General features: G+C 41.6%; 1 protein-coding gene across 2 annotated transcripts in view; it reads right to left on the bottom strand.

Moving 5' to 3' along the window:
* Positions 1 to 13,697, bottom strand: part of SH3RF3 (SH3 domain containing ring finger 3) — a 244,917-nt gene that overhangs the window by 43,692 nt on the left and 187,528 nt on the right. For both annotated transcript variants that reach the window (XM_032100460.1, XM_032100461.1), the window contains exons 5-6: positions 4,716 to 4,816; positions 496 to 666 (exon numbers count right to left, since the gene is read on the bottom strand). In XM_032100460.1, the coding sequence (XP_031956351.1) occupies positions 496 to 666; positions 4,716 to 4,816 (272 nt within the window). The remainder of the gene's footprint in view (positions 1 to 495; positions 667 to 4,715; positions 4,817 to 13,697) is intronic.

Genomic DNA, 13,697 nt, shown 5'->3' with positions numbered 1-13,697 from the left:
CCCCCAAAAATGCCATTCTTTCCTTTTCTCATCTTCTGCAACCGAGGCAGGGGTAGGTAAAATCAGACAATTTACTTAACTCTCCTACCACGTTGGAATTTTAACTGTTCAACCATTAGTCCAGAACCAAACCATTCCAGATCTTTGCTTTAAGAAGAACAAAATCAACATGAGGAGCTACTGAAAAGCAAGACACAAGCATTCCTTATTTTGTTACACGTCCAGTGGTTTTATAACAACAAAATCATTAGCAAACAGATTCTTTACAATAGTAAAACCTGGGCCTATCAGAGGTTATAAACGCCATCATCTAATACAGCTAGTGCAATCTCCTGAGGACATGGATAACTCCAATGCTACAACCTGCAAGTCTCATTACTGAAGTCTGCAGTGCCACCAGAGAATTTCTGGAAGGGGAATGTGATAGCAGAGCTGCATTGCTTTCAGCATCATCCAGAATCCCTCTCAGCCCCAGTACAGGCTGGTGGTCCTCACCTTGAAACAGGTGTCACGTAGTTGCCTGGGAAGACACCAGACATGCCACTCCTCAGAGATGTGCCCTTGAACCAGCCGTCCTGGCACTTCTCAATGACCCGGTACATCTCCCCTTTGCGGAGCTCCAGCTCGTCGTTCTTCTGAGGCTTGTAGGCATACAGGGCTAGGTAGCTGTGGGGAGAGGTCACAGAGGGAGAAAGCACAGAGATGGCATCAACCACCACCTGTCCTGCTCCAGCTACAGCCCCACAGAGCAGAAAGTGAGCAGAAACACTGTTCAGAAGTCGTAGTTAAAAAGGTACATCATTACAGGCTGCTTCACAAACAAGGAAGGGCAGAGACTGAATTCTAAGACAATAAAGATAACTAATCAGAGTAAAAGGTAATTTAGAAGTTGATGAGACATACTTCTCACTCAGGGCACAACCAAAGCCAAACAGTGCCACAAAGCAACACCAAAGTTAAGGACTTAGCAACAGTTTCAGAAAAACATGACAATTACAGAGAGCCATAGTAACAAGGGCTCGAGTAAGAGGACTTTGCAAATCCTGACATCTGGAAGAAGTATATATTCATATACTTCAGGGTGGGATCCACCTCTGTTGTGGAGTTTAAGAGGAAATTTTTCTTACAGGTAGGCTGCTTTTCTTGCAGCTTTCTCAATGCTATTTATGCTGGCCAAGTTTAGAAACAACACACAACACACAACAAACTATTCTGATCTGGTACAGTAATTCTTACACTATATTGGTAAAACAAAAGTGAGAAAGGGCCACATTCTGCAAGGGGTTTTTTACTTAAGTAAGTGAAGTGGTAGAATTTGGCTTTGGATGTTTTGCATGCAAGTATGGTAATAAATCTTTAATATAGGGTCCAATATGTAGAACTTTCTATTTATTTAATTACAGTTTTTATTTATTCCCTTTGTTTAGAATCTTTCTATTTATCTCTCTTTTGTTCTTCTGTTACTATTTCAGGGATGTGTCTAGTGTTGTGAAATGACTACAGCTTAAAATCCCTACAGATACTCTCTCTGTTTAGAGAGATTCTTGTTGAAAATTAAGAATGATTGCTTGCACTTTGGGAAATAATGGAAAGTCAGGATAGAATAGCAAGAATGCACACACAGAACGACACTTGCTTTGTAAAATACCAGATTTTTTTGGTACTGTCACTTTTCTACAGATGCAAAAAGGGATTTCTGGTAATTTTTGATCAAGGTTGTGCCTTGAGTTTTTATTTATTTGTGATTTACAGGCAGTGAAGATAGATTAAGAGAAATGGGAAAACAGAGAGTGCATTTACACTACAAAGTGCAGCAGAATGCTCTTAGGCTTAGGGGTGGGTGAGAGGAGGCTTGCTGCCCACCTTATAGCAATGAATCAGAGGAAAAAATGAAAACTGTAACAGCTCTGATTGTATATTTTTAGCCAATAAAAATGATACATGACTTTTTACTTCTGCTCTCCAGGAAATATAATTGAGGAATAAATCCTGTTATTTTTCTTGATTCAGCTGTGTTATTGCACCGTAGATTTCCTAATTTTTGTTCTGAAGGTAGTAAATAAACAGCAGTAATGAGCAGAATATGAAATATTTGGTAACAGCTCCTTGGGGAATCTTAGGCTGATGTGCCTGGCTCTATTTACCATATGCACGGGGTACAAAGACCTAATCAGAAAGTGTATTTCATTAGTCAACAGATGGGAGAAACCACCCTGCACATCCTTTTTTTAGCCTATATAATCAGGTAGTCTTGAGCAGGTCTGTAGCTGTTCACCTGATGGAAAACATGAGGCTACATATGATCTGAAGAACATTAAAATGCGTCACCCTGACAAGAAATAAGGTTGCATGCTTCAATGCTAATCCTTCAGCACTGTGCTCTGCAAGGACGTAAGAGAAAGTGCCAGACTGCACTCACTCGAGGGAGCAGAAAGTGTGGCTTTGACTGTCCCTTTTGAAATTGCTGCTTACACAGGGCTCAGATTCAGAAGCTATGGGTAAAGCAGAGGATCAGGAACAGAGCATTTTAGATAGACTTAGGCTTTTCCCCCGAGGGGCTACATGTAATAATGTAATTTACAGGTGGAGATGCTGGAAGAAGGTGCAAGGAAAATTACCCTAAGTGGATCACAGGCTCTTGTGCCTTGCAGCTATCTCCAGCTCTCCTATTAGTTTCTTTCTGTTCTCTCCTACTAGCTTCACCCAGCAAATTCCCCCACATCAGCCACCCCTAAGTCTGAATATCCAATATCCCAATGAGCCTAAACATCCTCTAGATAGAGTATCAAAATCCTTGCAGAGACTAAAAGAAGGTGTACAACAGCCCAGCATGGACACCATACCAAAACAGACCAATCTCTGTATGGCTAAAGTGATGAAAGCTTGTGTGCAACAACCATATGGGGTGACCCTGGGACAACACAAGTGATCAGCACTTTCTTTGTGGACTGGTGGTCCCACCACCCGTGTGAGGTAGTGAGGATATCCATCCCTGGGGGTCTCCTCTTTAGCTGCAGAGGCACAGGGTTCTCCAAACCCAGCTACAGGCTCAGCCTGGGTCTGCAGCCCACCCTGTGGCCAGGCATAAGCTCCATTCCTGGCAGAGAGGGGGCTGTGGGAGAGCTGGGGGGATGCCTTCTCTCATCCATGGCTGGAAACAATTTGATTGCAGGCAGCTTCCCTCCCCAGAAACTGTTTCTGGGTTTTTCCTCTGCCAGGAAGTCAGGTCTAGTGGTCCCATTTGCTGAGGATGATTTTGCCTTGAGCCAAAATCTTTGGATTTGGACACATTTCACTGTTCTCTAGATTTTAAGTGTGAAACTTCACCAGATAACTCTGTACAGCCTAGAAGAAAGTGTTAAAACAACAATCTGAAATCTTGCAAAACGTAGTATCTGGGCTATGTGAAACAGTGAGGCTAAGGGTTAGGGTATGGGACCTAGAAGAACCCAAAATGTTTATTAGAAGTTCCCTAAAAAACAGTCTTAAGTGTGGAGGTGGCTTATGTTCTTGGCCTTGGGTAGCTGCCTGTGACTCTGCTCTTAACATAGAAGCCCCAGGGCTCTGTCTAGAGTTACACCTCCCCACTACTGCTACAGCTTTCAAATAATGCATCCTCTTTGACTGGAACTTGGCTCACAAATGCAAAATGACAGACCAGATTACAAGGCTGCTTCACAAGGGAGATAACAGGAGAAGCACAGGAGAGAGAAGGGGAGGCTTGCTGAGGCATGGAGTCAGGGACATTGCCAGAGAGCTGGAAAATGTCCTGATTCAACAACTAGGTACATCAAATATTTCCAGTTACTACTTCCTAGTCAGGGCAAAGCTTGAAATAAATATGTGCCCCACTATGTGCCACACAGGCTGCACAGGGTGGCCACAGGGTAATGATGAGACCTCTCCATGGGGCATTCAGGGATGTGTGGCATCCCTTAGGTATAAAGATCTCAAATAAGTAGCCAAAAAGAAATTTGTTTGGTTCTATTCCGACACCCGTATTGTTCTTAAAGAGGAACTTCTCTATTATTTTTAGGATTTTGTGAATTCAGACCTTATTTTAGCCACATCATAAAACCCAAAAATATGGATGTGCATATGTGTGTGTGTGTATAGTTGTCCTGCTTTTAAAAGGTCTATGTGTTGAGAGGAAAGGGTTCAGTAGTTTAACTAGACAAGTATCAGATAAACCAACCAGGCTAGAAGAGGCTTGCTATAATGAAGTCCACTCTTTTTGTTCTGTAAACCTTCTGTTATTCTATGGACTATTCAATAAAACCATATGCCAATGATGTGAAGTTCATTCATTGCCTTTGTTCATTTGTTGTTGATGGCACAAAAATGCAACTGGGTCATTTTTTCTGGTTAATGATGAATATATCAGGTGTTTGATTCTGTGGGACTACACCTTTGTAAGAGCTTTAAATGAAGGAAGATTTTCTCTAGCTCAGAGGTATTCAGTTTGCTTCACAGTGATCCATACAGCTGTAATAAATAAAGTCTAAAAGGGCTCACACAGAAAGGGGGAAGTCTTGCCCTCCTCTATTAATTTTTGAATTTCAGCAGGGGCTGCCTCATGTTTGAAATTTCAGTCTCTCTCTTCTCAGAATGCACGTGAGCTGAGATTTGGGCATTCAGGTTTCAAGTACACACACACACGCACGCACACACAATTGGAAACAAAGAGTACACAGTGACTGAGAGGAGCTGCTTACATATTGAGGGGGAGCTGGACCTTCGGTGGTGTTCCCTGATCTCCAATTATTGCACTTGTCCTGGGACCAGCCACTGTGGCTGTTCCAATCAAAGAGGAATCCTGAAAATACACAAAGAAGAACACACAAGGATTTAAGATGAAGCCCTTCATTTCCTAAATTTCTATGGGGTGAAGGCACAGAGGAAAAAACCACATATTTTATAAATTCCTAGATTTTCTAACTTCATGATACTGCATTAAAAAAGACGTATTCTAACCTTACACATTCCAAAAATACATTTCTGACACAAAGGATTAGCAGAATTTCCATGTACCTGTCAAAAGAAATTTTAGTTGTATGTTGTATGGAGATCTTAAAAGTTTTACAATGTAAAACTACTTAACTGCTTTGTAAAGTCAGCTCAGCATGTGCATCTCTGCAATAGTACCTTCTCTGATAAAAGTAACCTTTTTCCCTCAAAAACTTGTTTTTAAATTGGTACTCTTTTGGTTAATGGCTGTGGATCTCTGGAGGAGAAGATACTATTCAATTTCCAAAATGCAGTCTCATTTCTATATATTCTTTTTATCATCGGGAATATTCTTCTCCTTCAAAAAAAGGTGACTACCCATCCCAAAACTTTCTCTGGATGGAGAAAGTAGTTCACTCCACTTTTACCTCAGAAAATAAATCTCCACTCTCATATAGACAGCTGGACAGGTCTTCTCCAGCTATTAATGTGAAAGGCAATTCTAAATGTAATCATTCATTTCTCAAAGCCTAATGCTCAGCCAATTTATGTAGGGCAATCTCTTTTTGAGTTGTTTCACCAAAGTCCTCATTCATCTATGTCAAAAATGAATCCTGACTAGAAGTGTCTCCTGAACTAATGCCAAGGCCTGTAGCAACAGATCTTCACTGCAGACAGGGCAGAGCTGGGCTGATGGGACTTGCAGTGGCTTACTTGAGCAAAAAGCTTCTTTAGTAAGTCTAACCATATGCTGTATGCACATCCATATGCAGAATGGCTCCACAAAGTAGGAATCAATACGCAGAAATTGCAGGTTCAGGCAGAGTGTGTTACACACAGCAAAGATTCTGAGCAGTTCACAGGCCTCCACTACAGCTTTCCTGTTTCAAAATTCTATCTAACAAACAGTAAATACTGATTTTTGGAACACAAACATAGGGACAATTTTTGAACTTAAAAATGACACTGAATTAAACCACGACATGGAGTTAAACCAAGACACACATTGCTACTTAATTACTGGATTTCAAGGTTGCCTCATTCCAAAGAAGCCACATAATTACTAGTGTTCTGTCTTGACAGCGCATTGCTGAGCTATATTGCTTTACTGTGTATGAACACAGTATGATTAGGAAATCGTGCAGCAAAACATGGAGACACTGCACTGTGATTCCATAGCTTTTGGCAAAAAGCAGCAAGATGTCTCATCTCTCACCAACATCTACACTCAATCATGAAGTTGTATTGACAAGTACATCTCCTTTTTCTCATTATTTCCTCTAACTTTCTGGCTGCTTGCTCAAACAAAGAAGGATCCAGGCAGCTCTTGGTCCTATGTGTAAAAAGCATTCTTTCCAGCTCTGTGACTAAGGCTTTATTAATACTGCCTGTCACGTCAGTGAGCTAGTATCAACTTACAGAAAAACACACCAACCCGCTAAAAAATTTAGTGATAGCTGGAGAATGATCCCTCATTTGTTGTGTTGAGCTGGTTAATGGGGTTAGGGATTGCAGAAGATGTTGGGCTGAGACACCTGGCAGCTGCCTCATCCAAGAGGTAAGTGAGAAATCAACCGGTTCAAACTTCTTCATGTTGTGCTACCACTGTATGCCTGCTCTGGACTAGAGAAGCTGTCTCTAAGAAAACAGAAAATGCATCAGTCCCCACCCTTCCTTGCTAGGAAAGAAAATTTTGATTTTACCTCCTGAAAAAACCAGACCTGAATGAACAGCCTCAGGATGCAACTATAAAGGCAGAGAAGATCACAGCAGGAAAGGATAGGATAGGATAGGATAGGATAGGACAGAATGGAATATAGTAGAATAGAATATTTATGTTGGAAGTGACCTGCAACAAGTATCTAGTCTAACTGCCTGACCACTTCAAGGCTGACCAGTTAAGGGCATTGTCCAAATGCCTCTTAAACACTGACAGGCATCAACCACTTTTCTAAGAACCCTGTTCCAGAGTTTGACCACCCTCTTAGTAAAGAAATGCTTCCTAATGTCCAGTCTGAATGTCCTGTGGGGCAGCTTGGAACCATTCCCATGCATCCTCTCAGTGGACACCAGTGAGAAGAGCTCTGCACCTCCCTCTCTGCTTCCTCTCCTCAGGAAGCTGCGGAGAGCAGTAAGGGAACCCCTCAACCTCCTTCTCTCCAAACTAGCCAAACACAGTCAGATGACCACCTTCACCAAGTGTCAGTCCAATATTTTCTTTACACCTCATCTGAAAAAAAAGCCCTTTTTGTTATTTGAAACAGCACTGCCCAGTTTCAACTCTAACTGAGCTTTGGTCTTTCATGTCTTCTCCCCGTGCAAATGAACCACAGCTCTGTACTCAGGTTACCGAGAAACCTGACCTGGCTTCCAGGGGTCATACAGTTTCTGTTTCCTCCCGACCTACACAAGGAGTTCCCTGTTCAGCCAAGCTGGTCTTCTGCTCTGCTTGCTTGACTTACAACAGGGTGAAGTTGGCTGCTCCTGTGCTTCTGAAAGGTGAATCTTAAAGACTGACCAGCACATGTGGACTCTGAAGTCCTTAAAAGCAGATTCCCAGGGCACTCTGCTAAATAACTCCCCAAACAGCATAAAGTTTGCTCTCAGGAGTCCAGGGTAGCAACTCTGCCATCCTTTTTTGTCTTTACAGTGCAGATCTTAAACTCAGCCATTTCATGAACGCTGTAGCCAAGACAGCCACCTACTGTCACATCCCTCATGAGTCCTTCTCTATTCACAAATAGCAAGTCCAGGAGGGCATCTTTCCTAGTTGGCTCACTACGTATGAATGACAAGCAGTTTTTTCCTGTAAACCTCAAGAATTTCCAAGACTTGTCACAGAAGTATGATATTTCCAGTTGACATCTGGGAAGTTGAAGTCTCCCATATGGACAAGGGCTACTGATCCAGAGAATTCTCCTAATTGCTTATAGAATGATTCACTGGTGCTTACATCCAGCTGGGCAGTCAGTAGTAAAACACCCTCTACAATATCTGCTTTGTTTTCCTTTCCTCTAATCTTCACCCAGAAGCTCTTCACCACATTGTCACTAACTCTAAGGGCTGTGCAATCAAACATCTCCCTTACTTATAGTGCCACACCTCCCCCTCACCTGCCCTGCCTGCTTCTGAAGCCTGTAGCCCCTGGTGCCAGCACTCCAAGTCACGGGACTCATTCCACTGCTAGCAATGATACCGAGCTCTGGGAGCTGACCAATGCTTCATCTTTTTGTAAGACACATGCTAACCTATGATCCTCCCTCTGCACACTGCAGCAAAGTCAGTCTGCAGAGATGCAGCTACCCCAGCCTGGAGTGACCACTGCAGGCACCCTGGGCTAAGCCTGGCTGACTCTGCAGAGAGATGAGTTCAAGCCCAGACAGCAGAGCAGCTGTCAAAGCATCATCTATTTACCTGTTTGCACTGACAATGGGGCCTTCTGTGTCTTCTATATTACTGAAGCATGATCTCAAGTGCTTTCTATCATGCTTGTACTAACATACAGTCCAAGGGATTAAGAAATCATGTAACTGCCATTCACTGTTGCTGGATGACAACTTTGCTTTCTTCCCTTGAATAATCCCAAAGATACCTCCATAGTTCTGGATATATCTATCTACCTGACATTCAGTTGCTTGCTTACATCTGGTGCCAGCCTGGCACCTACAAACCATTCATTTTTGCCACTTTGCACAGCCTAGTATCCTATACATCCAAACTCTAAATCAGTGCCTGCTTCTTGATTGTGCTCTGGTTTTTCTTTAGCTGTTCTCCCCGCAGGCTTTGACATGACTGTGTACTTTCCAGTCTGTCTATGACCCTGCTTTTCATAATCAGGTTTTACTCCACAGGACCTGCTGGCCTTCCACACATTGAATTCAGCTTCTCCGTTCACATCTTGACGTTTACTGTCACACAGGTATTCTGCTCTGCAGCTTCATGTGTCTCTGTGCTCCTTGCTAGATTCTCTTGGTGGCTGCTTGATTGCTACTATGCATCTGAATGTTCACCAGCTTTGCATTTAAGCTACAGTCCATGACACAGTTGGTGAAGGCTTTCTAAGCTGACTCTTTCAAGGTCCTGTTGTTTCTTGTATGTATCACTAATTAGCTCATATTATAAAATACAATATTGCTAGATTATTTTGCAAGATAGTATTTGCAATAAGATTTTGAAGAGACTGTTTTTTGCAAAAGAATAATCTATTTCTTTATTCTTTTGATTATCTGTGTTGGAAGTTTACCTTTCCTACTCTTCATTCACACAATTTTATGTGCATCTCTCCAGTTACCAGTAATACCAATAATCCTCCTGGAGAACACAGCAGGCCTTTCTCTATCACAGCTGGTAGCAGGACTTAGTTTGTTTTGCTTCTTTATTTAGCCCTAGAGCCAGGTTGTACTTTTGCTACTGTGATCTAAGAAACAAGGTACTAAACATGTCCTCCTTTCCTCTTCATCTGCTCAGGGGAATGGGAATCCAAGACAATGCTCTGATTTTCTTGTTCTCTGCTTTGATACCTTTTAGGAAGTCTGTGTGCCACATCCTTGCTTTCTGATGGCATGTCCCCACATAATCCATCTTCCTGTGGCACCAGACACACAAATAGAGCCATGCACAGACATTACACAGGGAGGGCTCAAACACTGCAGCATTTGTGTCTTAATCCTTCCATCTCTGCTACTCAGCATTGCTAAAGCCCTATGGGTAGGAGATGTCTCTGACAGCCAGGATTTTAAGAGGCACATAGGCACGTACTGATAAAAACAAGCACCTTGCAGAGTTTTCTCAGGGAGGCATTAAGTACTTCACTGCCTGATTCCCATAGATTTTATTGCAATTTAAGTAACAGGAGTCACTTCTGAAAATACCATTTGGTGCTCCTCTCTATCCTTATGAGCCTCTAATACCTTTAAACATTTGGCCTTTGAATTTCCAGACGTGATCTGCTGGGTGATCACATGTAGCACACCTCCTGATTAGGAGGCCGTTTACTCTAATGGTGGCATGCAGTTTTCTGAACTAGACACTGCCAACTCTGATCCCATTTAGGCCACTGAACAGCCAAATCCAACTTCTTCATGCTCCTACTTCAATCTGTCATCCTCCAAGCACCACTTACCACTGTTTCAGCTCAACAGCAGCAGCTCTTCTCTTCCTCTGGGCACTACAGACCCAGATGCTAGCCAGCAGGGAAAAGCGGTTGCACAAAGGCATGCTGAAAGCCACCTCCGGATCCTTCTGCACTAATTTCTGCTTCTTTGTGACCATTGGTAACACAGCAGCACCACCTGTACTGTGCAAGGCTAAATCTTGAGTAAAACTTCCAGACTACACACACAGGCACGATGGTGCTGCATGACAGATATTTCACTCCCAGCTCACGTGTGCCCTCTGTTTTTACCACCAGCTACTCTGGTGTAGTAGGTGATTATGTACCTGTGAACTGGAGAGTAATATGAAGGGACTTTTTGCTTTTTTCCCCCTGTAAACGCAACAGGTTCCTTGTGACCAGTGAAACACAACTCCCCCCCACAGCTCATCTGGGCTGAAACATCTAAATTCATTCCCTTTCTCTTTTCCCATCCACACCTTTATGAAAGCATAAGAATTACTAGTTCGGGTTTCCAGCATAAATTATGTTTTTTTTCCCTTGCAGATTTACTTCAGATTTTCACCAGTACTTTAAGGCCACATTTGTGGTTTAATTTGAAAAGACATGGTGCCTGTAGGGGTTAGTGAAGTGCCTTGCAAAAGCAAGGGACTCAGTCTTTGAGTGGAATAGAAGTCAAGAAGACAGTGATAAAACTAGGAACAGAGTACAATGATATTGCAGGTTGCAGTAGCCTTCACTGAGAAATAATTGTTGCTATCAGACGAATGTTCTTATCATCTAGAAAATCACCAACCAGAATTCTCAGTTTTGACTTCAAAGAAAATCCAACCCTCTCTCACCACAGGGCACTTACCACATTCATTAATTCTCAGGAAAAATTCTTTTAATGTCTCAAATGCATATTTACAGCTTACTTTAAATTTCTCTTTAATATTACTTTAAAATAAGAGAAAAACACCCATTCAACTTGCATAAGTTGACATACCGTCCTCTGGAAATATCATGAAAACAGGGTAATGGTCTTTAAGACTCCTGTGACTTGTTTCTCTAATTTGCTGACTCCATAAAACAATGACTGTGGCAATCACTCTGGACCTTAATGTTCCTAGAGATAATGTATTAGCACTTAATGCATGGCAGTGCCACCAAGTATTGATGAAAAGTGTTACATGCAAGATCAAGCAGCCTCATCAAATGCTAATTATCGCAGTGGGGGCTGAAATGGACTTCTCAATTCTAGAGGAAGAATTTTTTTTTTCCTTAACAGTGTGTGTGAAAAACAAACAAATGTGCAGGATAACAGCTGCAGCTGCATAAATAGCTGCATAAATACCCAGTTCCTTCCTGCAAAAACTGGAGCTAAATTTATATGATTTACTGAGGGGTTCTTACAACCTGTAAGTATCTGCTGCTGTGGATGAAGGTGAGGCAGAATATTATGCAGGCTTGTTCTGGCACCAGGTTGGCCCTGATTATTTTTGGTTTGTAATAGACCAAAAACTCTAGACCATGTCTTCTCTCAGTAGCTCATAGAGCTATGCAGAGAGCTGGAGAAGTCAACTAAATTAATTTCCCAAGCTTCCATTTCCACTATCCTGCAGGCTAACGATGTCTGAAAGTTAGAAGAAAAAAACCCCGTAACTTCTTGTCATTTTCTTCCGAAGATTCATCTGACATTACCATCCATAAAAGCACTGATTATTCTGGCTCGCAGCTTCTCAGTTCCCCCAAATGAGGACTAATTAGGCATCGTGTGGATGAGCATCATGAGAATTATATTTTATTCAGCCTTGTTTCTCTCAGACTAACCCCTTCAGCACTGAGCACCAGGGTATAGCTCTCCACCACAAGATTTTAAATAGGTTTATAGTAAATAGTTTCTTGCAATTCTGGGATCAAAGAACATGAAAAATCAAATGCAGAGACACAGGAAAGCTTCAAGTGAAAGCCTGACCTCCAAATGATGTTCACTTAATCCCACACTCTTAATTGTCCTTTTGATAACTGTACAACAAACTCATCAGGATCCTGTGCAATGCCTCCTGTAGGAAGTCCCCCTCCAGGGAGAAAATAGCGATAAACAAATAAACAAAACCTCCAAGCAAAAAAAAAGAGGAAAATACACACTTTAGTAATTTCTGCTCAAATGTCATACATGTACACATAGCATGTACCGGATGAAGAGGATTTATGGTATGGGGTAAATACCAAGACAGTGTCTCACTTGCTCTTGAGACTTCCAAACCAGTAGTTGACTGGCAGGTACCATAAAGCTTCAAGATTAGCTGTGTGCAAAAATTATTTCAGTAGCAAAATATTACCCTGAGCAGCATGTGGAAAAAAACAGATTGTTTTTCTTTTACAGGCAATGGGATTTTATGCACACTTGACTAACCCTTCTAAAGCACAAATTTCTCTTCCTAGTTCCTGTAAAAAATTAGGTTTTTTGTGGTTCTTGAAAAATCTTTAAAAATGTATTTGTGATAAGGCATATTAAAGGAAAAAGAGAAGACACTGTCTCTAACCTGGTAGTTCCCTAATGACAATTTTGCTTTGACCTGGATTCCTGGTAGCTTATGTAATCAATCCATAGACTGAGTCAGCTCATGAGTCTCATTTGCAACAGTTTTGACAAATGTAATATATCCCAATATGCAACAGAGTATATTCCGAGATCTATTGGTAGCAAAAAAAAAAAAAAAGCTGCTTACATTCCTGCCTAAAACTTTCTGTTTAAAAGAAGTTAACTCCTTCCCACCTACAATGCCACCCAACAAGATAAAAGTTATTTAGAACAGGCAATGTCTGGAAGCAATTATAAATAACTATGAGTAGAATTGAAAATGTACAAAGACAATTAATTAGTTTATGTTAGACCTCAGCAAAGGCTCTTATGCATTTTTCATGACATATTTTGATCTAAATGACAGAAAGACAGGTTGGACCAATATTTCTTCTCTTTTGCCACTTTGACTGGTGCAGCCTCCTGAAGTAGCTGCCCTTGGTTTCACCTGTCTCACTCTCATGTCCAGTTGTCATTCACAGCCAGCAACACAGCAGGTTGGACAGAATTTGGACTCCTAGCCAAAGCTGAAAAATACCTGACTTTGACTTATTTTCTCAGAGCTTGTTTTGCACTTGAAAATTCAAGGTTCATTTTTAGTCTCTGGATTTTAGGTATAATCTGTATGCCTCTCATGGTCAGCACATTTAGGTTATCAGTCAAGGCTCAACCAGAGTTCTGCTATTACATTTTCTCAGCTAAAATTCAGCATTTCTAAATAACTGATAAGGACACACTTCCAAATGATTTATATAGCAAGACACTTCAAGGAACATTTTTCATTTCAAATACTGTCACTCTTTGGGATTGGGAGCGTGCAAGACATTGTTCTCAGCTTTTCCTGAACATGTGTCCTCTGGTTAGGAGCTTGTACTAATACTTGCAGATACAAATTGACTTCTTGTGCATGGTGATGAGTTGTTCAAAACACACAGAAGTTCCTTCTGTGGGGAGGATCCTTTCCTCCTCACTCAGCTGTTACCCTGGTGTGCACAAAGCCATGCTTCATTATTCATGAGATGCTTTTTCTGTCAAAATCCAGGGGATTTGGAGCAGTACTGACCCATGACC

Source organism: Corvus moneduloides, chromosome 2 (genome assembly GCF_009650955.1).
Source record: "Corvus moneduloides isolate bCorMon1 chromosome 2, bCorMon1.pri, whole genome shotgun sequence".
NCBI classification, from domain to species: Eukaryota; Metazoa; Chordata; class Aves; order Passeriformes; family Corvidae; genus Corvus; species Corvus moneduloides.
The sequence above is the reverse complement of the archived record's forward strand: the minus strand, read 5'-3'. Positions and strand labels throughout refer to the sequence as shown.